At 43.4% G+C, this 23,827-nt stretch overlaps 8 protein-coding genes across 8 annotated transcripts; 3 read left to right on the top strand and 5 right to left on the bottom strand.

Annotated features, from left to right (window-relative positions):
• Positions 1-1,460: 1,460 nt before the first annotated feature.
• On the bottom strand, positions 1,461-4,304 carry BRETT_001804 (uncharacterized protein; the record flags this gene model as incomplete). The annotated part of the gene is made up of 1 exon (XM_041280346.1): positions 1,461-4,304. The coding sequence occupies one exon, from the start codon at positions 4,302-4,304 to the stop codon at positions 1,461-1,463; it is 2,844 nt and encodes a 947-aa protein (XP_041135229.1).
• Positions 4,305-5,492: 1,188 nt separating this feature from the next.
• On the bottom strand, positions 5,493-6,833 carry BRETT_001803 (uncharacterized protein; the record flags this gene model as incomplete). Its single annotated transcript, XM_041280345.1, has 1 exon — positions 5,493-6,833. One exon carries the CDS (start codon positions 6,831-6,833, stop codon positions 5,493-5,495), a length of 1,341 nt encoding a protein of 446 aa, XP_041135228.1.
• Positions 6,834-8,433: 1,600 nt separating this feature from the next.
• BRETT_001802 (uncharacterized protein) lies at positions 8,434-10,194 on the bottom strand (the record flags this gene model as incomplete). Its single annotated transcript, XM_041280344.1, has 1 exon — positions 8,434-10,194. One exon carries the CDS (start codon positions 10,192-10,194, stop codon positions 8,434-8,436), a length of 1,761 nt encoding a protein of 586 aa, XP_041135227.1.
• A 1,032-nt stretch (positions 10,195-11,226) lies between these two features.
• On the top strand, positions 11,227-11,961 carry BRETT_001801 (uncharacterized protein; the record flags this gene model as incomplete). Its single annotated transcript, XM_041280343.1, has 1 exon — positions 11,227-11,961. One exon carries the CDS (start codon positions 11,227-11,229, stop codon positions 11,959-11,961), a length of 735 nt encoding a protein of 244 aa, XP_041135226.1.
• Positions 11,962-13,040: 1,079 nt separating this feature from the next.
• Positions 13,041-14,996, bottom strand: BRETT_001800 (uncharacterized protein; the record flags this gene model as incomplete). The annotated part of the gene is made up of 1 exon (XM_041280342.1): positions 13,041-14,996. The coding sequence occupies one exon, from the start codon at positions 14,994-14,996 to the stop codon at positions 13,041-13,043; it is 1,956 nt and encodes a 651-aa protein (XP_041135225.1).
• A 2,706-nt stretch (positions 14,997-17,702) lies between these two features.
• On the top strand, positions 17,703-18,278 carry BRETT_001799 (uncharacterized protein; the record flags this gene model as incomplete). The annotated part of the gene is made up of 1 exon (XM_041280341.1): positions 17,703-18,278. The coding sequence occupies one exon, from the start codon at positions 17,703-17,705 to the stop codon at positions 18,276-18,278; it is 576 nt and encodes a 191-aa protein (XP_041135224.1).
• A 320-nt stretch (positions 18,279-18,598) lies between these two features.
• BRETT_001798 (uncharacterized protein) lies at positions 18,599-19,906 on the bottom strand (the record flags this gene model as incomplete). The annotated part of the gene is made up of 1 exon (XM_041280340.1): positions 18,599-19,906. One exon carries the CDS (start codon positions 19,904-19,906, stop codon positions 18,599-18,601), a length of 1,308 nt encoding a protein of 435 aa, XP_041135223.1.
• A 674-nt stretch (positions 19,907-20,580) lies between these two features.
• Positions 20,581-22,653, top strand: BRETT_001797 (uncharacterized protein; the record flags this gene model as incomplete). Its single annotated transcript, XM_041280339.1, has 1 exon — positions 20,581-22,653. The coding sequence occupies one exon, from the start codon at positions 20,581-20,583 to the stop codon at positions 22,651-22,653; it is 2,073 nt and encodes a 690-aa protein (XP_041135222.1).
• Between the last annotated feature and the right edge of the window lie 1,174 nt (positions 22,654-23,827).

Raw genomic sequence — 23,827 nt, 5'->3', positions numbered from 1 at the left:
AGAATGTAGATCCAAGAAAGTGTGATGAAAGAGTCAGAAAGTGAAATAATGATAACTCAAAAAGAACTCATCATGGTGATGTATTATGATAACATGTAAGAAATTATGGATGGACTAAGGGCTTATAAGCATATAAAGGTGAATTAATAAATATACTTGGAAAGAAATGCATCGTAAAGAAGCCATTTTATGAGATGATGGCAGTTTATACAGTGGTGCGTTGTAAGAAATAGTAAAGATGATGTGGATAAAAAGTGCTAATTCTTTAAAGACTGATTATGAACAGCAAGCTACAAATAAGAGGTATTGCAAAAATTATGCTTGGAATGATTTAGGTAGAATAGCAGAGAGAAGTAGATAATGAAGTAATTAGGAGATGGTAATTAATGGAGGAGCAATAGTTCGCATTAAAGGAAGACAAGCACTATGAAGACAATTATGTGTGAGAAGTGAATTGTGCAATAGGGAGGAGATACGCATTATGGAGGATGATAAGATGGCGAAGTTGTATTATAGAATAAACTATGGATTGCCGATGATGAAGAGAGTAATGAAACGTATATCTGGGATAAGAAGAAAATGAAACCTGAAGGTATGATGATAAATATAAGGAGAAGTGTACGGCGAAGAAGTACGGGGAAAGATACACTTAGTATAATAATGCATGAATGGATGATTCTCAAAGATCACTGAGAATACTTTTCCACTATCACTTGTTTCTAGAGAAATTTCATTGACAAAACAAACACCAATTCACCTAATCACTTTCAAACGGCCACATATTTGCTTAATTTGCATCGTCTGACAAGCTTGAAGTACCCAATGAATTATCTATATGTGCACTTTTTAACATCTGCCGTTAAGATCATTTTATCACCTTCGCATCCTTTTCTGCCTTCTCCTTCTCCATCTGTATATCAACTCTTCGCTCAGCCTCCGCATCAATCATGTTCTGCTGAAATATCTTCTCACTAATGCTATCAGCCAACAGAGCAACAACAAATGTGCTTCCCCATATGTACAACTTCCATTTCAGGGGGAGCTTCATATACCTCTGGTATAAGGACGGTTTCTTGGGTATATCCGTTGGCTTATGATGCTTTGCATTTGTTTGTGGCTGCTGCATAGCCAAAGGTTGGTGATTGTAAAAATAAGTAGGTAGAAGAAAGCGGGAAAAAGCAAGGAGAAGCAAGGGGAAAAGATAAGTGGAAGAAAGGAGAAACGATAAGTGGAAGAAAGGAGAACGATAACTGAAAAAGCGAGGAGAAACGATAAGCAAAAGAATACCGAAAAGAAATAATGGAGAAAAGATAAATCGAACGGCGCGTAATTTTTCAAGCAAAAAATTGTGGGGTAAGCGTTTGGGTAAGCATTTGGGTAATTACAAATATTACTGAACACTCCAAAAATGTTTCATCCAGGAATTACACGAATCTTTCTTGTCTATTCTTATCTATACACTATGTACTGTCATCATCTGAAACCCTGAAGGGATCGTCTGCGTTCGAAGTATTAAATAAACGCTCTCTTTCTTCCTCTTCAGTATTAAACGCTGACTGGTCATCTTGAGCGTAGGAGTTGTTAAAAAGCTCATCGTGTGCAGTTTCAGCATTTTCATCATCGGCATCAGCATTTTTGGCGGCTGGAGATCCGGCAACGTCTTCAGAGGAGTCGATACTGGGCTGAAAACGAGAGTTGTGGTCGAAATCGGAGTCTTCTTCGTCAGGATTGATGATTTCAAACTCGTATTCGTCTCTTTGGCGAGCTCTTCCGGGTTTTTTGCGGCATTTGAGCATCCACATGCAGATTCCGAAGCCAAGGAGGAGGAGTGCAAGGAAGTACCAGTCAGCGTGGTCTGATGGGAGAGTGTGTGAAGAATGAGGAGAAGAAGAGGATGAGGAAGAAGAGGATGGAGAAGAAGATAAAGGCAATGTTGATGAAGATGAAGATGAAGATAAAGGCAATGTTGATGAAGATGAAGATGAAGATAAAGGCAATGCTGATGTTGATGTTGATAAAGATGATACAGACAAAATCGAAGTCAGTTCCTTCTCCCCCTCCTCACTATAATCCTTATCCATGTCAAACCGCCTTGCCCTTTTCGGATCTACGCACTCACCGAAAAATCGAAGCTGCCAGCCGTGGAATTCGACCCGCTGACTATCAGGTTCAGTGTTGATGACCTGGATTTCCCAATTTCCAACTGGGTCCTCACCCCAATGGGCCACAGACGAAAAAGTCCAGTTGTTAAAACCCGACGAATCGGTATCGTGAGGTCTCTGCTGGGCCAACCGGGACACGATTCCGTGTGGGGAAACCAAGCGGATGTAAACGGCACCTCTTTTTGAGGTGGAAACGTTGACGGTGACTGTAATTTGCTCGATGTGGTGAAGGTTGGCATTCGCGATGCCCTTTTGGGACACGTCAAAAGAGGACGAAAAAATTACTGAGTGGTCTGGCCAGGGCAGGTTCGAGCCCTCGGGCTGGACGTGCGAGGAGATATTGTTTTTGTCATCATTTTTTTGCCCCTCGCCCAGGTGCAGGTACGGCGTGTAGTACCAGGCCTGAGGGCGAAGGAGGCGGTAGTTGTCGCGGGCAGCGGCGACAATTTTCGCAGCGTCCAACTTGCCCCACCCGAATTTGTACGAGTACCTCCGGCCGGGAATCGCCGAGTCCTGCCACCCGGGATCCTCCGGATGCACCTGCACGGCGGCCATGACGGTCAACTGCTGCACGTCGCGCCACGTGAGCGCAGGGTTCGCCTCGAGGACGAGCGCATAGAGCCCTGCGGCGAGCGGCGCAGCCGCAGACGTCCCGCCATGCCGCGCAGAGCACCCCTCCTTGAAATCCGTCGTGCTGATGTGCGCGCCCGACCCAGACGAGTAAGCGGCAACCATCACGGCGGCGCACGACTCCGCATACTGCGGGTGGAGCCCGCGGTGGTCCAGCGCAGTCACCGTTATCGAATAAATGCTGTTCGTGTACCCATCAAAATTGCAGCTATCCTGATGCAACGCGCCGTTGCCGCTCGCGAAAACGTACAATGCGCCCTTGCCGCTGCGCCCCTCCTGGACGCCTTTCAAAATTGCCTCGCGCACAATTTTATCCGGCACATCCATTGCGCGCCCATTGTCTGGTGGCCCCCAGGAACAAGAGTAGATGTCGTTGACGCCCAGCGCATGCACCATTGCGGCGGCTTCGTCCTCCGCAGTGAGGCTGCCGGAGAGGATGCGCACCCCCGATACGCGCGAGCCGTGCGCAACGCCGACACCGCAGAAGCCGTTGCCGAGCGCAGCCGCAATCTCCCCTGCGCACCGCGTCCCGTGGTAGTCGTCCTGGAGCCGCGGGCGCGGCAGTGCAGTGTTGTCGTTGTAGTCCCAGGAGCCCTCCGCGCAGAAAGCCCCCGCGAGGTCCGGGTTATCGAAGTCGAGCCCGTCGTCGATGATCGCCGTCACCACGCCCTTGCCCGTGATATTCTGCCGCCACACGGGGACCACGTCGACATCCTCACCGGGGAACTCCGCGTTGACGATGTGCCACTGCTGGGAAAACTGCGGGTCGTCGATGCCAAACTCCTCGCGCGCTTTTTCCACCACGAGCTGGGACGAGTCGGTCACTTTTTTGCTTTCCTTTTTTGCCAACCTGGAGCTGAGATCTTGAATATCCTGAATATCTTTATTTTTATTTTTATTTCTATCTTCATATTCTTGATATTCCTCACCTTCATTTTTTCCTTCTTCATTTTCTCCTTCCTCATTCATACTATTTTCACTTTCACTATTTTCCCTTTCACTATTTTCCCTTTCACTATTTTCACTTTCACTATTTTCACTTTCATTATTTTCCCTTTCATTATCTTCACTTTCATTATCCTCTTCCTTCATTTCACTATTCTCTCTTTTCATTCCACTAATTCCTCTTCCACTATCTTCACCTTCATTAACTTCTCCCCTCATCTCACTATCCTCACAATCTTCACTTTTACTATCCCCCTCTCCCCAATACTCCTCAGGAACAGGAGCCCGCCTCTCTAACTTCTTCTCAGGTAACATGTAAACTGATTTTAACGTACTTTCCCCATCCCTCTTCTCTAACAATCCCTTTCCAGACATCCTCTTTAAAAGAAACACATCCCTGTGCTTCTTGGGAAGCGAAAAAACATGATACTTGCCCAAAGCTCGATCTAAATACTCGTATCGCCAACTTGGATGCTGCTTTCGCACTTCTTCTATGCTGCTGTCTGCTTCCACCATGAAATATTCCCTCTTTTGGAAATCTCTCTTTGGCACCGTGTAATTCTTCATAATGTGATAAAGCTACGAAGAAACTTTGAAGCTAAGAAATAAAGCTTGAAATAAGCCTATGAATGCTTTCTATAATATACCCACTATGCACTATTCTAAACGGCGTGTCTTCTTGTACCTCAGATCCCTGTATATTCAATCTGTATGTGACAATAAACCTGTTTCTGATGTTTGATATCCACCGATCTGTTATTCTCAAATATTCATCAACTATGATACTCAGTGATCTATAGCCTGTCTATGTAATATCTGATATATCCGGAGTATTAGATGAAAAACTATATTTGCCCGCTCAACTCACAGTCACAATTTCAGCTTAGTCAGTAACTCTATTATTGTATTGCTTGCTTAAATTAAGACATATATGCAACTTCAGAGTATAGGCACAAGCCTTGCATTCTCTTCGGGAAAAAAATAATCTAAAAAAAAATTAGATAATCTGAAACATTAACTATAAACTACGTGAAACATAAAGAGCATAAATGTAAAAGATGCGGAATTAAGCCATGTGGCTGAATTGAGGATACGCGCCATATCCGCCAAAAAAACTGCACTAAGAGGAGTGAAAATCCTGAGAAGGAAATATAAGATATTAGTAGATAATAAAATATCAATTAAGATATCAACAGGTGTATATATTAGGATAATACCATTATTATCTGGTTTGCCAGAGTATTGCCTTCGCTTTGTAAGAAACAGACTATTAGAAATGATGCTTCTTGAAGCATATCTCATCTACACCGTTGTTTGAAATTTATTTGCCATGTATCGTCTTTGCTTAGTAATTTAGGTAGCTGTTGCATCTAATTGTTTGCATTGCCTGCTTAGTTGAATTGACATGATTTTCATGAAAGCAGACGGAAGTAAATACTATATATCGAGTGGTACTAACATTTAGTTCTAAGACATTCGAATCGGCTGATTAATTCCTTCAGCTAATAATCCACTATAGTAACTAATTACCAAATGCCTATTACTTGTTGCTATAATCTACCAATTTCAGCTGCCCTATTTTCTAAGTACTGTACTCACTACTTACAACCGTACTTTATAGTTCCGTAAAGCCGTACTTATAGTTCCTTATTAACCATACTCTACAGTACTATGCCAACTATTCACTTGGTATTAGTTGATTACTCCTAAACACACTATTCACTATATCAATTACTCGCTAGTGCTACACAAGACTCAAGCCAAGGCACCCATTGGGTCATAAGGAGGCAAGTGAATGACCTGTTTGTCCTCAAGAAGAGGAACAAGCTCAGGAATATCGTCCTTCTCCACAACAACCTGGTAAACGTACTGGTTGAAGTAATCCTGGGTCATGGTGTAGTAACCCTCGTGGCCGGACTTATCGGACCAGCTGTTCTCCACCCGGTAACGCACAGGCTTTCCATCTTCATCCAAGTGCACTCCTGTGATCAACATGGCGTGAGTCATGAGAGAATCACCATAGAGAACACGTGAAGCCTTGTCGAGCGACCTCTGATCATAGCCAATGAGCTTGTAATCCCACAAGTCGATGTCCATGATTCCGCGCTTGGTATCCATGAACTTTGGCGTGTCGGTACCGAAGAAAACAGGCTTGTTTTTCTTGATTCTGTTCACCACAGCCTGCGAAAGCACACTGGTGTCCATATTCAAGTAGGAAACAGGGCTGGCACCGAACACGTTGCCTAGTCTGTCGATCTGAATGACGCGTTTGTAAGGATTTCTTGGATCGTTCAACAAGGAAACGTACTCGGAGGTCTTAAAATCGACGTTTTCTGACACAAAGCTCTTTGGCGTGGCTTTCACACTGTGGAACTTCTTGTCCTTATCGTAGAAATCCCAGGTGAACTGCTCGTCGGGCTTTGGAGGCTCGCCCAAGAAGATGCACATCAACCGGTAGATGTCATGCTGCATCTCAAGCTTGTCTGCGTCGATCGACGCGCCGCTGCTGAGCTTGTCACGCAAAGTTTTGGCGTAGGACCGCAACTTCGACGTGATGAACTTGTCCATAATCATCGACTTTGTCGCATTGAAGGCGTCTGGGTACACATCGTACGGAACCAGGCCGTATTTGTCGACGATGTGAGTCATCATGGTGAATTGGCCACCGTCGCCAATCGGATCCGACAAGAAGTACTGCACTAGTCTCGAGTTGATGTCCATCTTGTACGTGTCGATGATCTGCTCGAGGAAGTAGTTTGCCTTCTCGAGTTTGTCGTAGAAGAACAAGTATGCAGGGCTCAAACGGCACTCCTTCATGTTGTATTTGTGGATCACATTTAGTCTAAGTAGATTTGTTGATGCGAACAACCAACATCTTCCCGAACGCTTCTGGTCTGTCACTGGGGCACCTTCTGGGTCAATCTTGTTGTTGAAAACATGCGAATCGGCCACCTCCCTTGCCCTGTTGATCAAGAGTTCATTCATGTTTCCATGCTGGAAAACTGACCCTGCCAAACGGCCAACTTGGTCATTCTTATACTCTTGCGACCACTTCGTGATGCTTTCCAAGCTGATTTTATCTGCTGCGTGTGCCATTCTTAGTACTGCTTTAGTTAGTTGCATTGGAAAAGCCCTAGACTGTAACTTTGAGGAGAAGAAAGTGATGCTCAGTGGGGAAAAAGATCACTGCTCCGCTTGTTTTTTTTATCGTAGACCCCAAAAAACACAGATTGCAAAATTATGGAGATGCCCCAGAGAGGAAGCACAATCCGCGAATCGCCAGATTGAAATGTAAGTATTGTGACAAGTACTTGAAATGGACTGATTGACACTACAATGGACTATTATCGACAGTACAATGGACTAATTACCGAAATTGAATAACTGAATATAAAATTGACTAATTATCGTATACTTTAACAAATATAACCACTTTAACGCATATAACCACTTTACAAATAATCAACATTTTACAAATAATCAACACTTTACAAATAATCAACACTTGACAAATAATCAACACTTTACAAATAATCAACACTTCAACAAACAATCGAATACTTCAATTAATATTATCAAGCACTTTAATCAAACACTCCAATTATCCAATCATCTCCGTGCCTCCAAATTGCATCTTGCAAACAATACGCATCCGCACCCAAGCATGGCTTTGTTCGGCATGACAAATATGGAAGCTTTATCGGAACCAAATGACGTCTATCAGATTGTAAAGTATTTTTTCGCAACTGGCCAACTTCCCAAAATTCATTGTTTCAACGATGCCGCGTGCAGGAATGGAGAAATTGAAAAAGCCGTTTTGCCAAGGTTCATGATAAAAACATGCGGCCGTTTTTTGTTGAATTCTATAATTATAATTCCGCTGGTACTCATATTCCTGAATAAACCTGCCGTGTGCATTCTGTGGGTAATGTGCTGAAGATTCATATAACACCGAAAGATGACAAGACGCGTCGATCGGTCATGCGACAAATATGCTGTTGTGTGTAGATTATGATTGGAGATGTATCAGGAGGTATCAGAGATGGAATTAGGGAGAGAAATGGTAAGAAATGAATGGCAACCATGCTTGTTTGGACACTACAAACTTCATGAATACTGTGAAGATATAAATTCTATCAAAATAGAAAATGTTGAATATATATTTTGATGAGTAACTAGGTGCGATAACAATATTCTTCCAGGAAGAAGAAAGGAAGTTGTTTATGTGATTGCATAATAAAAAGCTAAGAGATGAAATCTGTAAAATCCTATAGATGCCCACTAATGTAAACTTAATGATAAATTATGACTTCCAGAAATCAAATCAGGGTACCATCCAAAGATATACATGCAAGTGCAGAAAACATATTAGTGCAACCAGTGAAATTTTAATGAGTATAATACGGCAGCATCGAAAGCTGCTGATGTTATATTTCCCGATATGTGAATATGATTATACGTAGAAATAAAGTCGTACGGGAGAATAAAGAAAGGAGGACAGTGAATAGTGAATAGTGAATAGTGTATACTAAATACTATACATAGTACCTAATATCTAATACTTATACTAAACATCTCCAGACACTCATTTCTTTAACAACTACACAAAACAAACGCAGAACAGTAAACATGTTTATTAAGTATAAATCAGTGGTAGGACAGAGCACCAAGCGAAAAAGCATCGGGCAGACAGTATTCAACCAGATGAAGCAGTTCGCACAGAAGCAGAGGAGCTGGATTCGGCAACAGTGCCGCGGGACGCAATCCTCTCCTTGAGACGCTTCTCCTTCAACTTGAGCTGCATGGCCTTCTTCTCCAACTCGGCAGCCCTCTTTGCAAGACTCAAGGCAGACCTCCGCTCCAACTCCTCGAGTTTCTGCTGCTTTGTCAACAGATTCTGGTGCCTCAACATGTACGGAACGGTCTCGCTGATCTTGCGGAGCCTTCTGGTGTCGACAACCATGCTTTCCTTGCTTGTTTCTGCCGCCGAAGTGCCGGATCCGGCCCTGGATGAGCCGACGGACGGACTCTTGGCACCAGCGTTGCCGCCGGCATCCGAATCCTCGTCTGTGGTCATGGACTTCAACTCCTGGTCGTCTCCCAAGCTGTATCCCGAGGAAGTCTTCATCCGGAGCAAGTCTGGCATCTTTGCAGTGCTGCTTTCTGGATATAGCATGCTGGAGCTGTTTTCGTGGTTTGGCGTTTCTCCATCTGCACCATCTGCATCCTTTTCCGCACCATCTGCATCCTTTTCTGCACCATCTTGCTCCCTTTCGGCACCTTCTTGATCCCTTTCGGCACCTTCTTGCTCCTTTTCGCCGCCGGCGCCCCCAAACTGCCGCATCGACCTCGAGTTGGCAATTGCCGCCAAATTCGACATCGACGGAGCGTCTGCAGTCGATGCAGCAAGACTTGCTGCAGTCGTATCACGTGGAAAGTCTCCCTTAAGACCGGAGACTGCAGACAAACGTTCGGTACGATAATTCTCGTACAAAAAGTCGTGCGTGATGTCTTTCAAGTCCTGCAAGTGCGAACCCAGCACGGTCGACCGCAAGATGGCGAAATCGGACAAGTCCGGGTCGTTTATATCGACCTGGCCCCACGGATAGCTCCGGACACGTGTCCTGGTGCCGTTTTTCAACGTTGCCACTTCGTCTGACGTCACAATTGCAAACGGCTGGAGATGCTGGAGGAAATGGGCCTCTTCCACGATCTCGGGCTCGTCCTCATCCTCATCACACGAAAACTGGAACACTGGGATGTGCATCCGCTCGATATCCTCGTTGATTCGCCTCTTAAAGTTGATCAACTCTGTTTTGGTGAATGAATCCGCCCTTGAAACGACCGGAATCACGTTCACATACTTCGCCATCCGCTTCATCGCCAGCACATCCAACTCCCGGAGTCCGTGCCCAGTTGGTGGCAAGAAGTAGAGGCATGCGTGAACTCTGGTGTCTTGAAATCTAGGATTACGCCTAACTTTCGTCTCTTCAGCAAGCACCATATCGAACTGCTGCTCCAGATAGTTGCATATCTCGTTCACGCAGAGCGTGTTGTCCAAGTTTTCGCCGAATCCGGGCGTGTCCACCACCTTTAAAAACAACTTCGAGTCGTCATCATCCACAATTTCCACTTCTGTCTCTGTAATCGCGATTCCCGGCTCCTTATTGGCTGTTTGCGGATCAAACGCCCTCCTGGCCTCTGCCGCGTTCTCGATCACCCCGCTGATGTTCGAAAAGGTCACCGTTTTAGGAATCGTCATGTCCTCATCCGCCTTTTTGCCACTCTTGGTACCGCTCGCCTGATATCTGTGTGCAAGGATGTTCTTATCCACAAGCGAGTTCACAAACGACGTTTTCCCTGTTCCTGAGGGCCCACACACCATCAACGTGAACCGTGTTCCTCTCTTCAGCTCACGTTGCCTCTTGAGAAGCGAAGGTGATACTCTGAATGCCATTTTCTATTGCAATTCCGGCTGGTACAGCTGCTTTTTGTCTCACTTTTCTCGAAATTAATGCTATCGGTAACGCCGTTGAATCTCAAATCGATACTAACAAAGGGCTGCTACGCAAAAACTGCTTCTAGTACTTCGCTATATGGAATTTAAAGCCCAGATCACGTCTCCTGACACAGTCGTATGCAATCACCAATTGGGAATGGATCAAAACACTAGAAATATGATTGAATGATAAATTTGCCAACGTGACACAACGAGAATTCTTCGATCACAGATAATGCAAAACTCCACCTCAGAAATATACCCTTTAAACCACCTGATAAAAGCTTTTGCAACGGGAATCCCTAGCAAACAGGCATGAAATTATAATTAAGCTGGTAATAATGGGTACTTAGCACGGTTGGATTTCGAAACATCCAAAAATAAATGGTGCTAAAAATTGGAAAAAATACTGCCAAGTCAACAATTCGCGAAATTCCGTTTTGAGCCCCTGCTTGGTCTGTTTTTCCACAGAATTCCAGATGCTTTTTTTTTTCAGCCGCGAACGCGGAATGCGTTCTCCCTGGGGGCCCTGCGACGCGTCGATGAACGACGGCGTACACTACTTTTTATTTTTTTTTTGTGGGGAGAGTCTATCCCTGCCCGGTGTGCTTCGGTGCGGCTTCCCGGGCCGAACTTTTTGGCGGGGATTTGCTGGTTTCGGCAAACTTGTGAATCACGCACCGGCCGGCGATGCATAAAAAAAGGGGATAAGGAGAAAAGGCACACGGAAGGGATAAGAAGAAAAAGCACACTGACTGCAAAAGTATAAAAGGCGGGAGGATTCCGTTCAAATGAATTTTAATAAACCAAAGGTGTGTTAACTGCTTTATGTTTTCTTGAGTCGCATTTTCGCCTTAGTGTCTTAGTTTAAATTATATCACACTATTTCTACATATACAAGCTAGCTGTTGTTGGATTTGATCAAACTTCAATAATACCACAAAAATACTTGATTTACCATTTGTTGAACTAGTCGCACACATTCAAAAAATGCCATTTAGTGTACTACAGGCAGCAAAAGCAGCAGCATTGGACAAGGAGCTCATGTCCACATGCGGCTACTCAATTGACCAGTTAATGGAGCTTGCGGGTTTGTCGGTGGCCCAATCTGTTTACAAGAGCTATCCTCCAAAGACGAATCCAAACTGTGTTGTTCTATGTGGACCGGGAAACAACGGAGGTGATGGTTTAGTTGCAGCCAGGCATCTTAAGCTATTTGGATACAAGCAACTGAAAGTGTACTATCCACGGCCTTCAAAAAAACCGCTTTTCCTAAATTTGGAGAAGCAGTTGGCACAATTTAAGATCGAAGTGATCTCGAAGGACGACGATCAGTTTTCGGAGCTCAATCGGGAGTTGGAAACCAGCGACATTGTCATTGATGCACTGTTTGGCTTCTCTTTTCATGCTCCAATGAGGGCTCCTTTTGATGGTGTGTTATCCAATATGTTGAAAGCGCAGGAAAAGGGAAAGAAGGTCGTGGCTGTGGATATTCCATCTGGATGGGATGTCAATGAGGGCCCAAACAATGTGCAGGTTGCAAAATACCAGCCAGATGTTCTTATTTCATTGACTGCTCCAAAGCCAGCAGCTTTGAAGTTGAAGAAAGAGGCAAGACACTTCTGGGGAGGCCGATTTATCTCCGAGGATATTGCCAAGAGGTGGGGAATCGAGATTCCTGATTATCCGGGGGTTGACGAGACGGTTGAGGTGGAGAATAATTGAACTGGAGAAATCAAATGGAGAAATCAAATGGAGAAATCAAATGGAGAAATCAAAATGGAGAAATCAAATGGAGAAATCAAACTGGAGGAAGTTGGGAGAAAGGGGAAGAGAAATGAAGAGAGTTGAAAAAAATGCTTGCTTTAACAACCCAATTAAAGCTTTACGTTTACACTTTTGCCTCGAGTTTCGAATGTTGGACGGTACAAATGCATCCGGAGGCTCTTTTTAATCAAACTATGTAATGAAACCAATGATTTGGTATGAATTTTAAGAAAAAGGGATTAGCTACAGTACAAATACCAGAATCCGTGCATTATGATGCTTAGGACACACGCATTACGTCTTCATCTATTAAAACAACTCGATACTGACAATCACACTTAACTGGTTCTTGAGTACAATTTTCTGATGTAATGTATGTATAATATTAACACGTGTGAAAAGAAAAAAAGATGATGGTATGATGCTCTAAAGAAGAAAAATGGAAAGTAAGGTAAACACAGATAAAGCTGAAAACTAGTGCACAAAATGGAAAATATTATATAATATAATGAAGTGTAGTAGAAATGGAAAAGAGCTTGAGAATGTGGAAGAATGCAGAAGAAGTCAAAAAGGAAATGAAGCTATGACGAGCAAAAGAAGAAGAACAAACAAAGTTAACATTAAGCAGGAAAGGAAGACAAAAAAAAAACAAACATGACAGCCATCTCAGGGACCAGAAGCATACAAAAGGCTTCTCGAGGACTCGGGCGGCCCGCTTAGGTAATCCGGGAGCAGTTGGGGGACCGCTTACGTAATCAGCGATGCGGATTAGGTAAGCAGGGGAGGAGCATGAGGGGGTCGGCAGGTGTCTCCTGAGCAGTAGCCAGTGCTGATGCTGGTAAATGCCTTGCCGGAATATCGACTAGGAAGCCAAAACTGACAGGCAGAACGAGAAAAGCGGCAGTTGCAAGAGGAGAGACGGGATTGCCAAGTGAGACAGTGAGAAGATGGCATGAATGGGGAAAGTCACGAAGCATGATAGAGGAGATGGGAGAGAAAATGATACGTATTGTGTATTTTCTGCGAGATGCATTCTCTCATTTTCCCCGCGCGTATGAGTACTGGCCGTAATTGCCGCCGGAGTAATTGGAGTAGCCGCCGGCGCCAGCGCCGCCCCTGTACTGGTTGGGTGCGCTGGCTCTTCTGCTGGATCCTGGTCCACGCACCCCAAGTGGATTCTTACTGAAACTAAGGCGAATTCCGCCCTTAGCATTGCTGCCCGAGCGCGGAAGAGTGCGCCCATACAGCTCGGCTAGCGCCCTGGTGGCATGCGCGACATCCTCAAACTCCACAAAGCACATTGGGCCATGGTGCGAGTTGCCATTCGACTGCTTGTTTTTGAACGAGAGGCGCTTGAAGCCTTTCTGCGGCTGGAACAGCTCTCTGAGCTCGAGTTCGGTGGCATCTGGCGGCAAATTGCCCACGTACAAAGTGTTGCAAGGAGGATTTTGGTCTGCTGGGTTGGTAGGCGGCGGGATGCGCGAGAGCAGCGATAGTTCTGGGATGAGCTGCTGCTGCTGCTGCTGCTCCAGCGCTGTCTGCGCAGGCGGGAGCTGTTTTGGCGCACCGCGCTCCGCCATGCCCAGCTGCGGCGAGCCGCCCAGTGCGTCCTGCTCCTGCTGCGCTTGTTGCACCTGTTGCACCTGTTGCGCCTGCTGCGCTTGCTGTCCCTGCGCTGGCGGAATCTGCACCTGCAGCTGCTGCTTGGCCTGCTGGCGCTGACGCTGCTGCGCGTCCAGGCGTGCCGGCGACGTCAACTGCGGCATCTGCGCTGCGCGGCTCTGCGGCTGCGCGCCTGGCATAGAAAGCAGGTCGGCGCCAAGCGCACCCATGCCTTGTCCCAGCGAAAGACCCTTCGATTGAGAGGTCCGGTGATCTGCGGCTAAAAAGGGGTGCGCACGGCGGTCCCACTCGGCAGCGCCGAAGGTTGCGGATAGCGGCGTCGAGGATGCGGATAGCGCGCCTACGCCCGCAAGTGACGTATTGACGGAAAGCGGCGTCTGTGACGCAGATGCGGATACCGGCGACCCAACCGGCGTATTGCCGTTTGCCCACGGATGCATCATGTGATCGTACTGGTCCAACATGAGCACGTTGCGCCCGGATGAAGTCACAATTGGAGAAGTCAAACTGCTCAAGACACTCTGTGCGCTGAAGGACTGGCTAGGTTCCGGGCGCTGCGCAAGCTGCGGCTGGTGCAGGAACAAGTTTGGCGCAGAGCTGCGGCCGCTGCTGGAGCCGGAGGATGAGGATGCGGATGTTGGCGCAGATGCAGCTGGCGCAGGGTCGAGGCCGCCAAAAAGCATGCGCGACTTGCCGCTCAGCATAGCCTTCTGCGGCACGGGCGGCCCTTGCAAGAACTGGCTCTGCTGAGTGCGCTGGTGCGCCTGTGGCGCAGACTGAGCATGCGATGCATGCTGCGCTTGCGTGCGCTGCTGAACAGAACGCGGATGTGTGCCGTCCAGGTAATCGACGGCAACTGAACCGTGCGACGAGCCAAAGAGCCGCCGGCTGTCTAGAAGCTGCGCAACCTGCTGCGCAGTCTTGTCGGACGCAAAGTACGCCAAAATAACTGGCGCTGCGCCGTCAAGCGAACCATCGGCGGTGCGCTGCGCATCGTCAGTGCCGCGCTCTCTGACGATATTCACGTACGTGATCTCGTCAATGCAGAGCGAAAACACCAAGTACGCCTCGCGCAACGAGGTGTCCGCTGGAATGTTGGATATTCTGACGCAGGGCGCGGATGCGCGCACTGGGGAGTCGGCGCGCACAACGGAAGACGTTGGTGAAGATGCAGCGGGTGCGGCGGCGTCCGGCGCAGGTGCAGATGCGGATGAGGTGCGCGAAAGCGCAGAGCCGTACAGGGATAGGGTCGCCATCGGCGCAACAAGGTCGTCAAATGCTATCTGCCCGTCCATCAACGACCCGTCAATTGGCGTCACTCCCGACTGTCTAGAGAATCCTGCGGTTGGAGGATTCGAGGTTGAATTCATGTTTGATACCGATGAGAAATCTTTCGTGGGTATTTCAATTTATTTGATGTTATTTGATGTTATTTGTTGCTGCTTATATCTCTTTGATCTTTTTTCCCCTTTTTTCTGGGATTTCAATATTTTTACGGTTGTAGAAAAGAAATCCTCAATGCACTATGCAAGACTAAATGTTGAATGTCGGCTGGGACAAATATCGTATTTGCTAAATGCGACGCGTTATGAATATGCCTTAATACAAATGACTGAAAGCTTAATGCAAAAATGACTTGTGACTGTTGTCTTTTCTAGTTATTGGTTCTCTTTGAGTTTCTTTGATTGTCGTTGATTTTAGTTGATTTTCGTTAATCTTTTCTTACTTCTCTTGATTTTCTTTTGTTATTTCTTTCCTTTCTTGTCTTTCACTTTGTTCTACTGCAGTTATCGGTAAAGGAGATTAATATCAACGTTAACAATATTATTATTAATGACTAAAGTGCAGTTGCCCTCTTGGTAAATGCTGAAACAGATGACTAATTAACAAATTGTATGTAAGGAGGATATTAACTTGTCTTTTCAATGATTCTGGCTGTTGGTGGTTGAAGAGTTCACCTATTAATTATTTGCCGATTAATGCTGTTGCGATACCACGGCTGCCCTTTTGTAAGCGACAAATTACAGTGGTGTGCCTGTTGCCCGTAAAAAATTAAAAGTGGCCCTTTTAAAATGGAAGCAAAACAATTTCGCAAACAAGACACAAGTGTAATTGCCTCTATGCAATATGTCACTTAGAAGTGATTCCGATGAAAATGCAAACGCTTTAAACTGGGGAATGCGCCAAATATTGGAAAAAGAAAAAAGTGCACAAAAGGGTCTGAGATGCCTGTTACTCTTCACGTAGATGATAGATGGGGATTATTTTTCACGTTCTTACACAAATCAACCAACCGTTCACGAAAAAAAAGAAACGTTAAGTACGTCCTACCTATCTATCCCGCTGACTTTGATTTTATTTTATTTTTTTTGCACGCTCGTTTCTTTTTCGCCTCTATTCCGCAACCGTACTCGGGTATCGCTGTTTCCCTTATTATTTCCCTATTGTCTTTGGCTATTATTTTTTTTCTCAATTTAACTTGTTGTTCTTTTTCAAACTCTTGTTTTCGATTCGGGTTTGGGCGCTTGTATTATGCCCACTTTGTCTTTTGATTGTTCGCATTCACTTTGTGCTATTCCCAAACGATCAATGTAGAACACACAGCTGCATTGTCTCACACATTAATATCCCTTTCTGGTACCTAAAGGATAATCGCGATTTCTTTCAAACCCTAACCAAAATTTTCAATTTTCAAATTTTTTTTTTGTTTCGTCCTAAAATTCCTTTCCCTATAATCATGCCCCTTTAGTCGTTCGGATTTTCCTTTGTACCGTATGATCCTCAATGTACGGAAACTAAATATAAAGAAGTTAGAACGAAAACAAGCAGAGAAAAAGTAGAAAAATTTATAAGTGCATATTTTCCCTTGCAAAATAATCGGTAAAGTTTCAAATGGATATTACAACTGTACACTTCATCTTGTTTCAGCCAATTCCCGCTGGATGTTACCTAATGCACATTCCCTAAGTCACAGCTTGGAACATACTTTCCTCCTAGCAACTCCCATTCCTGGGACATGCGGGACATTTTGGCCGTGCTGAGATTTACGCTGACACTATCTATCCGCTTTGGCGACGGCGGCCCTGCTAAAATTTTCCTGCCCCTTCTTATTGCAAAATTCTTCCACCGCGACCTAGACTTAATGTGTGAATTAATTGGCGGCCCGATTAGGAAATGCCGAGGGCTCTTCCCAGCCAATGAGCGCACTTCATATGTACTGATCGGGATGCTCGATTACACTTGCATTTTTTTCCTGCGTACACACACTACCCTTTCCATCATTCCATTCCTCGCTAGTTTACGTAAGCTTTATTTTATTTTTTTATTTTTCTGTGACCTTGCAGTAGTTAGAAAAGGAATGAGTTGCATTTTCCGTGAAATTTGTTATTTTTTGTATTACGTGCGCAAGTCAAATACAAAATGGAGTCCGGCGTATTACAATCAAAGCTATTTTCTGGTACAACTTTTGTTTGAGTGCCCGCACCCCGCAAATTGTGTAAATCTTTTTTTTTTTTTCGAGGGCACGGCATGTAAAAAAATAAATCATGTACTCATTTCTATGCCCTTTTGGAACATCGAAGCATTAGAAGAAAATCCCTGCGCTTATCAGTTTTTCCGACGTGGCTTCCGTCATCTTCGGAATTGCGGTCGCTTTCGTACAAAAATATACAACTGGATAATTTGACTATGCCATCTGATACTGACATGTGGACCTGTAAATGCGGAAATCCAATAGCGCCCTTTTTGAGCCCAGTCCCTTAGATCATCTGCAGTACATTTTTTTTATCCGTTTTTGTTACTTTTGTTGTTGCCCATCTGGACAACAGATGATATATATCATTAACAGATATCGACTAAATATATATATATATATATATATAAATCAAGATGCTCTTTTTTTTTGTTTTATATTACTGAACTATAATTGAACATTGAAAACAAATTCAACATACTGAGCTAAACTCCTTATTTTCAAACATCGATTCGATCATTTTGTCAAGACACCAAGCAAGTATTAATCGAGCGGAAATACCATTACTCATAATTAAACCTCATCAAGTATAGCTGAACACAAAATGGTGAGAAAATCAAGAAAAATCAGAAAGCTTCAGATCTCTGTGAACGATACCATTTCCGCGGTCGGACCTCTAGTACTGACAGACAATTGCGAGTTTAAAAAAGAGAAATACCCACTCAACTCCAGAGGCCACCGTCCAGACCTCCGGGTGATTTATGGTGGATTTTGCACATCTGAGAAAAACGAAGAATTACGAATAAAGTACATTGAAGAAGAGGATAGCGCAGCACTACTTCAAGAAGGTTTGACCTCATCTAGAACTTCGTTAATTTGCTACTTGGCAAGGGCAATGGAAAGAAAACATATCGAGTCGATGTACAGATTGGGAATGGTTCCAGATTTGGAGGACTCGGCATCCAACTGTGAATCCGAAGAAGATCAAGTGGAAGAAGAGGGGGTGGACCAGGATGCTGAAGTACAAAAAGTTGGCAGGACCAACGAGAAGGTGCTTGTGGGTTTCGATATTCAGGAACCGTATGTTTTGAAATCAGATGACTTGACCACATCTCCAAAGATAGTTGGCAAGGACGAGATAGGCGATGGTCTGGCACTGCCTGGATGCGAGTTCAATTAGGAGAAAACGGGATAGCTTCCAAAATACCCCCAAAAAAATATTCGCAGCGCTCGGTAGTTTACAACATTCAGACTTCTACTTATTCATTTTCTTAATTTTCTTCTTAGCATAGGGCCAATAAAATCAAAACGGGAATATCATTTTCTTTTCTACTTGAGTATATTAGTTTGCTATACAGGGTCGCATGAGAAGTGGAGAATCGGGGATTGAGATGCAGATGAAATGCAAATAAAACACCATTAAGATGCCAAATGCTGATGCAAACGCGAAAGTGTCATGAAATAACGTGCATACTGCAAGATAATCAAAATGGATCCTCTTCACTTCAATGTTGCCAGTCTCAAAACTTCGTTATCGCGTAGTGATTTTTTAGTTTTACTAATTTTTTCGTACTTCAGCCTGAGCTGGATTATCCACTCAGTCAGCCCCAACTGGCGGATCGACGCTCTTCGACGCGGATCCGGGTCGAGCAGTGCCAACATAGTGGTGACCGTCTCGTCTCTCGTTAATTTGGTAAATCCATGATCGATTTTCTTGCTTGTGGCAAAAAGTTGGCGAATTCCGTATCCATCCAGTTTCGAACTTGTAACCGTCTCATGAATCCGCAGGTATGCCTTGAACGACGCGTCGGCAGGCGTCGCCTCGATCCATGGCTTCGACAGCGTCCGGAGTTGGTAGTACAAGATGCCAAGCGACCACACGTCGATCGACGCAAACTCTACATCTGCCGCGTCGACTTCCTTGTCGCCGATCTGCTTGTACTTGAACAATTCCGGTGCCTTGAACGATCTTGTGCCTAGCGATAAGTAGTTGCCGTCGAGTCGATAGTCGCTGATCCGGCTCAGATCGACCGCATATCCAAAATCGCCAAGCCTTAATTGTCCATTTGAGTCTATGAGCACATTTTCCGGTTTGATGTCCCGATGGACAATGTTACGATAATGCAAAAACTTCACGGCAAGAAACACTTTGTAGAATGCCATATCAATGAAATCTCGTGATACATCTATTTTGTGTTTTCGGGCTCTAACTAGCAGACTGAGAAGATCACCATTTGGATAAAAATCAAGAGCCATAGCCAAAGAATTCGACGCTGAGTCATACAGCAAACCATAAACAGATGCAAGCCATCGATTCGACCCTGTGTGCCTGCATGCCGCTTTTAGCACAAGGTACTCATTCACAGCATCGAAATTGTACGAATCCTGTGATTTGTTGTCTGGATGAATGAACTCCTTGAGCACGAAAAACTGGCCATACGACTTTTGTGGTGTAGGGGTGCTTCGGGCAGACGAAGTTTCACTAGCCATCGAGTTAGATCTTTCGGATAGTTGTAGATCGTGCAACTTTTCCGAAATATTCTGCCTGTCAGAGTGCATGTCATCATTTAATTTGACCTTCATGATAATCCCACTGGAGCCATGGTCAATTTGACGGACGATAGAAAAGTAATTTGCCATATTAGGCAACGTTTCAATCGTATTTCCCCAATCATGCGTTGACAAACAATCAGCCAGGCTAGCATCAAATTCTGAACTATGAAGAAAGAGCCCTCGAAGAGATTCTGGTGCGTCAGCCTTTAGATGCGGCCATTCTATTGACTCGTGAAAGAAGGTTTGTGAAGCCATACTTATCCATATTTTTCAGCAGAAAACAAAATTCACTTTTCACTATACTCTTTTCCCTTTGCAGTGTGAGCACCAGAATATCAAATAATAAAATAAGCTTGGATGAAAAGCTTAAATAAATATAATGTGGGAAACCTTAGTTCATCTGAGAAAACAACTAAACGCAACGCCCAAAAGTTGACCAAAAGTGACGATGATCACTAATAACTGGATGTTATCACAACTTTCCAAGTGATCCTGGCTTCAGAAAGTCAAGTAGTACAAGTAGTCCACTAATAAATAAAGCTAAATGTCATTTATTCAAAAAGCATGGCATACAATAACTGTAGGTTACGAGATGTTGAAAAATGGTGGGAACATGATCGGATCTAAGCAGCAGCAAACAATACAATAGTGAAAAAAAAAAAAAAAAAAAAAAAAATCATTTCTTAATTTCTTAAATCGTTCATTTTTATTTATTTCTTGCGACCATTATTCCGATGTACGGGTGCAGTACCAACCAAATCGATATCGTCGGAAATTAAAGGGGACCCGCAAAACGACCAAAAAAAGAAATTGAACAGATAAACGACAATGACTTGTTATTCTTATTTAATTAGCAAGCTGGCATTTCGGAACAAAGCCTGATAGCTGCCTATTTCAGCAACTGCTGACCATCAACAGAGATCATTAAAATGCAACTTTTCACCCAAATCCGTGAAGTGTATCAGGCATTTACCGCGGCTATTACCGAACAGTCGAGAGTTGATCAACTGAACGTGGATAGGAGTAAGATGCTATTTTCGTACTGCATTTCAATATTTTCTGTGATGTCAATGTTTACAGCTGTGGTTGTGAATCGCATCATGCTTTTTGCAAGTACCACTAGAAGAAAGCAACTTCCTTACATTTCAAGAACGTTTCTCAGATTAGTCGCCATGTATTTTCTAATAAGAGCCAGCTATGGCATTTGCGTGTGTCTAAAGCTTTATTATCCATCTACGATTGTGAACTACATACTTGGATCATCCTATTTCAACTTTGATCCGGCGGAATTCAAGCAGAAAAGCTTTCTTGGAATGTATTATTGCACTAAATTAATTGCCGCTCCAAATGCCACAGAAGAAGCAGTAACTGATATAGATAAGCAAGGAAAGGCTTTGCGGGCCGTTGTGTCATTATCTTCTGCAGTTTCCAGTATGATAGGAAATCCTAAAAGCACAGAAAAGCTACCTGATGCATTAGTGGGACCTTCAACATCAATTCTTCGGCCTCTATTTTTGGCAATGTGCATTAATCAGATAATTCTCGCATTTATATCAATTACAGGCGGTGACAGGCCTTGCAGAGACAATTCTTTAACACTATTCGAATATTCAATTGCATTCCAAGAAACTCAAGGTCTGTCTTCACGTCCATCATTTGAATTACTTGTGCTGTGCATATTTGAGGTTTTCAGACAGCTCCTGAAGCACACATTTTCCATCTTCAACTTATTTGATTACAGGTTGGCCTGCTCAACAGTTATTGAAATGACTTTTATGGCATTCTTTGGGCGAGTTTTAGCCACAGGCAGAATGTTCTACCTTCCTGTATTTGTTGTGTTTGGCTATATGCCGTTTGTCATATGCGCTCTAGTGTTCATCTTCAGCTTGCTTATATATGTCATTGCAGGTCTTTTCAAGGGATCCTTTGAGGATCTTTCAATGACGTCACTCATTAAGAACTTCTCTGCAATCAATATTTCGGCATCGGACGATTTTTATACCGCATTAACAATGGTTAGTTCTTTTACTATGCGAAACGCAATTGGAAAAGGCTACTTGTACGAGAAATCCTCAATTTCAATTCCCAGAGGTACTTATCTTGAGACTGCAAATGGCAAACTATCCAAATTAGTGAACTCCGGTTACGGGAAGAAACTTGAAGCAATTGATAATGGAGAAGGAAAGTATACCGGAAAGAACAGCTGGGTAATTGCAAACAGATTCAAAAGAATGGGAATGCTTCTGGTTGAGTTTGTGCAATTTTTGGGAATTCCGGTTCGCTCAGTTGGAAATAAGAAGGATGTGAAAGAAGAATCACATAAAACTGCCCGAAATTTATCCAAAGCAACCGACATTGATAAACTTCCAGAAGCACATATCGAAAATTTGACAGAAAGCGAACTTTCTAAAGAGTACGCACACATTTTGCTAGAAACAGAAATTGAGAGTGACGATGACTCACAGGATTATGTGCCAAAAAAATATGAAGATGTCACTGATATCAACGACCCATCCCAGTTCAATGAAGAAGAGCAAAACTACCAATTAGAAAATCATGCTTTCACTGATTTAGTTGATGTAAAAGAGTTTTGCTCACTTGTAAGACCAAGAAATGCAGATGACTTTATTGAAAGTCGAATTATGGAATACCATTTGCAAAATATCAATCGTCCGGCTTCTGCATTGACAAGGTCCAGCTTCTTAAATTATTACAGTGATGACTTGAAGCTGATAGATCTGATTCGAGAAAGACGGTTGCAGGAAAAAGAGAAATCGCAATCATTGGAAAAGAATCAAGACACTGGAAAATCAGAAGATGATATTAATGAACTTGGAACCTGTGTGATTTGTCATGTGAACTCAAGGCAGATAATACTATGGCCTTGTAAGTGCTTTGCAATTTGTGATCGGTGCAGAATTTCATTGTATATGAGAAATTTCAAGACGTGTGTGTGTTGCCGTTCTAAAGTTGAAAGCTACAGTAAGGTTTATGTGCCGTAATGATAAGGATATGATCGGCTGATAAATTTGGGTATTTAAGAGATAAAATGGAATAATATAAAAACGTCAACAATGAATGAATAGATAACGAACGTGTTTGTGCCTTTTCTGTTGAGATATTTGGCGTGATAAGCCAAACTGCAAGTTTAATGATTTAGAATATGTACAAAATAAAATACGTGAAAGAATAAAGTATACGGGATTTACGGTGTGTAAATTCCGCACAAATTACTGAATACGATCTTAGTGGGCATAAAATCCCATCAAAAAATTCGATACATCGATTTTAGCTAGTCAATTTCTTTAATTCCTTTGTAGGACTTAGTACTGAATGTAATTGATATCATCGATGCCAGATCATCTGTTTGTCCTAGTCACGGCGCCAATTCTTAATTAGCACTAATCGGCAACGCCAACATATGAATGCCGAATAAAGGTAGCTATTACAACATTTTTCCCCTTTCGCGAGAATTCACTGGGCTCTCGAATATGGAAACTTATAAACAATAGGGTACAATTTAATGTAAATAAGCACGGGAGATTTTTCCATTCTATCAATTTTTTTTCGCTATATCCTAATTGACGCCGTCGAATGCAGAAACGTAATAAAGGAGGCCGGAAATAAACAGAGAACAAAATATTGATTATGTGACTATGGCATACATATAGGGGTGGAATATGAGAATTCAGGGCATGTGCAATTGGTTTGTCTATAAGGTTTGATGAAAAAGTGCTACGAAAACACATTATGAAAAATTATTGCAATAATATGGTGTAAAAATATGTTATTAAAGTAAATTGCCTAGTTATTAGATATGATGTAGAACAGATCTTCTGGCTGCTGTATTTATATTTACTTACTTTCCCTAATCCTGCACATTTGGGCAATTCCACTTGTGCATACTATACTTTTCATTTATTTACTTAAAATTTTTCTCCCCCAGTAATGCCTTTATTCCGTAAGGTTCTCACTCCATCGCCTTAGCCATCTGAATTTTTATTTTTAATTTTTGTTCTCTCTTTTGCATTCCTGTTTCACCTGAACAGAAGTATTCATAATGTATATATATATTTTTCGCCAAAACACTGAAAAAGGTTTTGTGCCCATTATCTGAATAACTGCCCCTTAATAGTATTGTGTACTTTTTTTATTTTTTTTTAATCTACATTTTCC

The sequence above is a fragment of the Brettanomyces bruxellensis genome, chromosome 4 (genome assembly GCF_011074885.1).
Source record: "Brettanomyces bruxellensis chromosome 4, complete sequence".
Taxonomy (NCBI): Eukaryota; Fungi; Ascomycota; class Pichiomycetes; order Pichiales; family Pichiaceae; genus Brettanomyces; species Brettanomyces bruxellensis.
The sequence above is the reverse complement of the archived record's forward strand: the minus strand, read 5'-3'. Positions and strand labels throughout refer to the sequence as shown.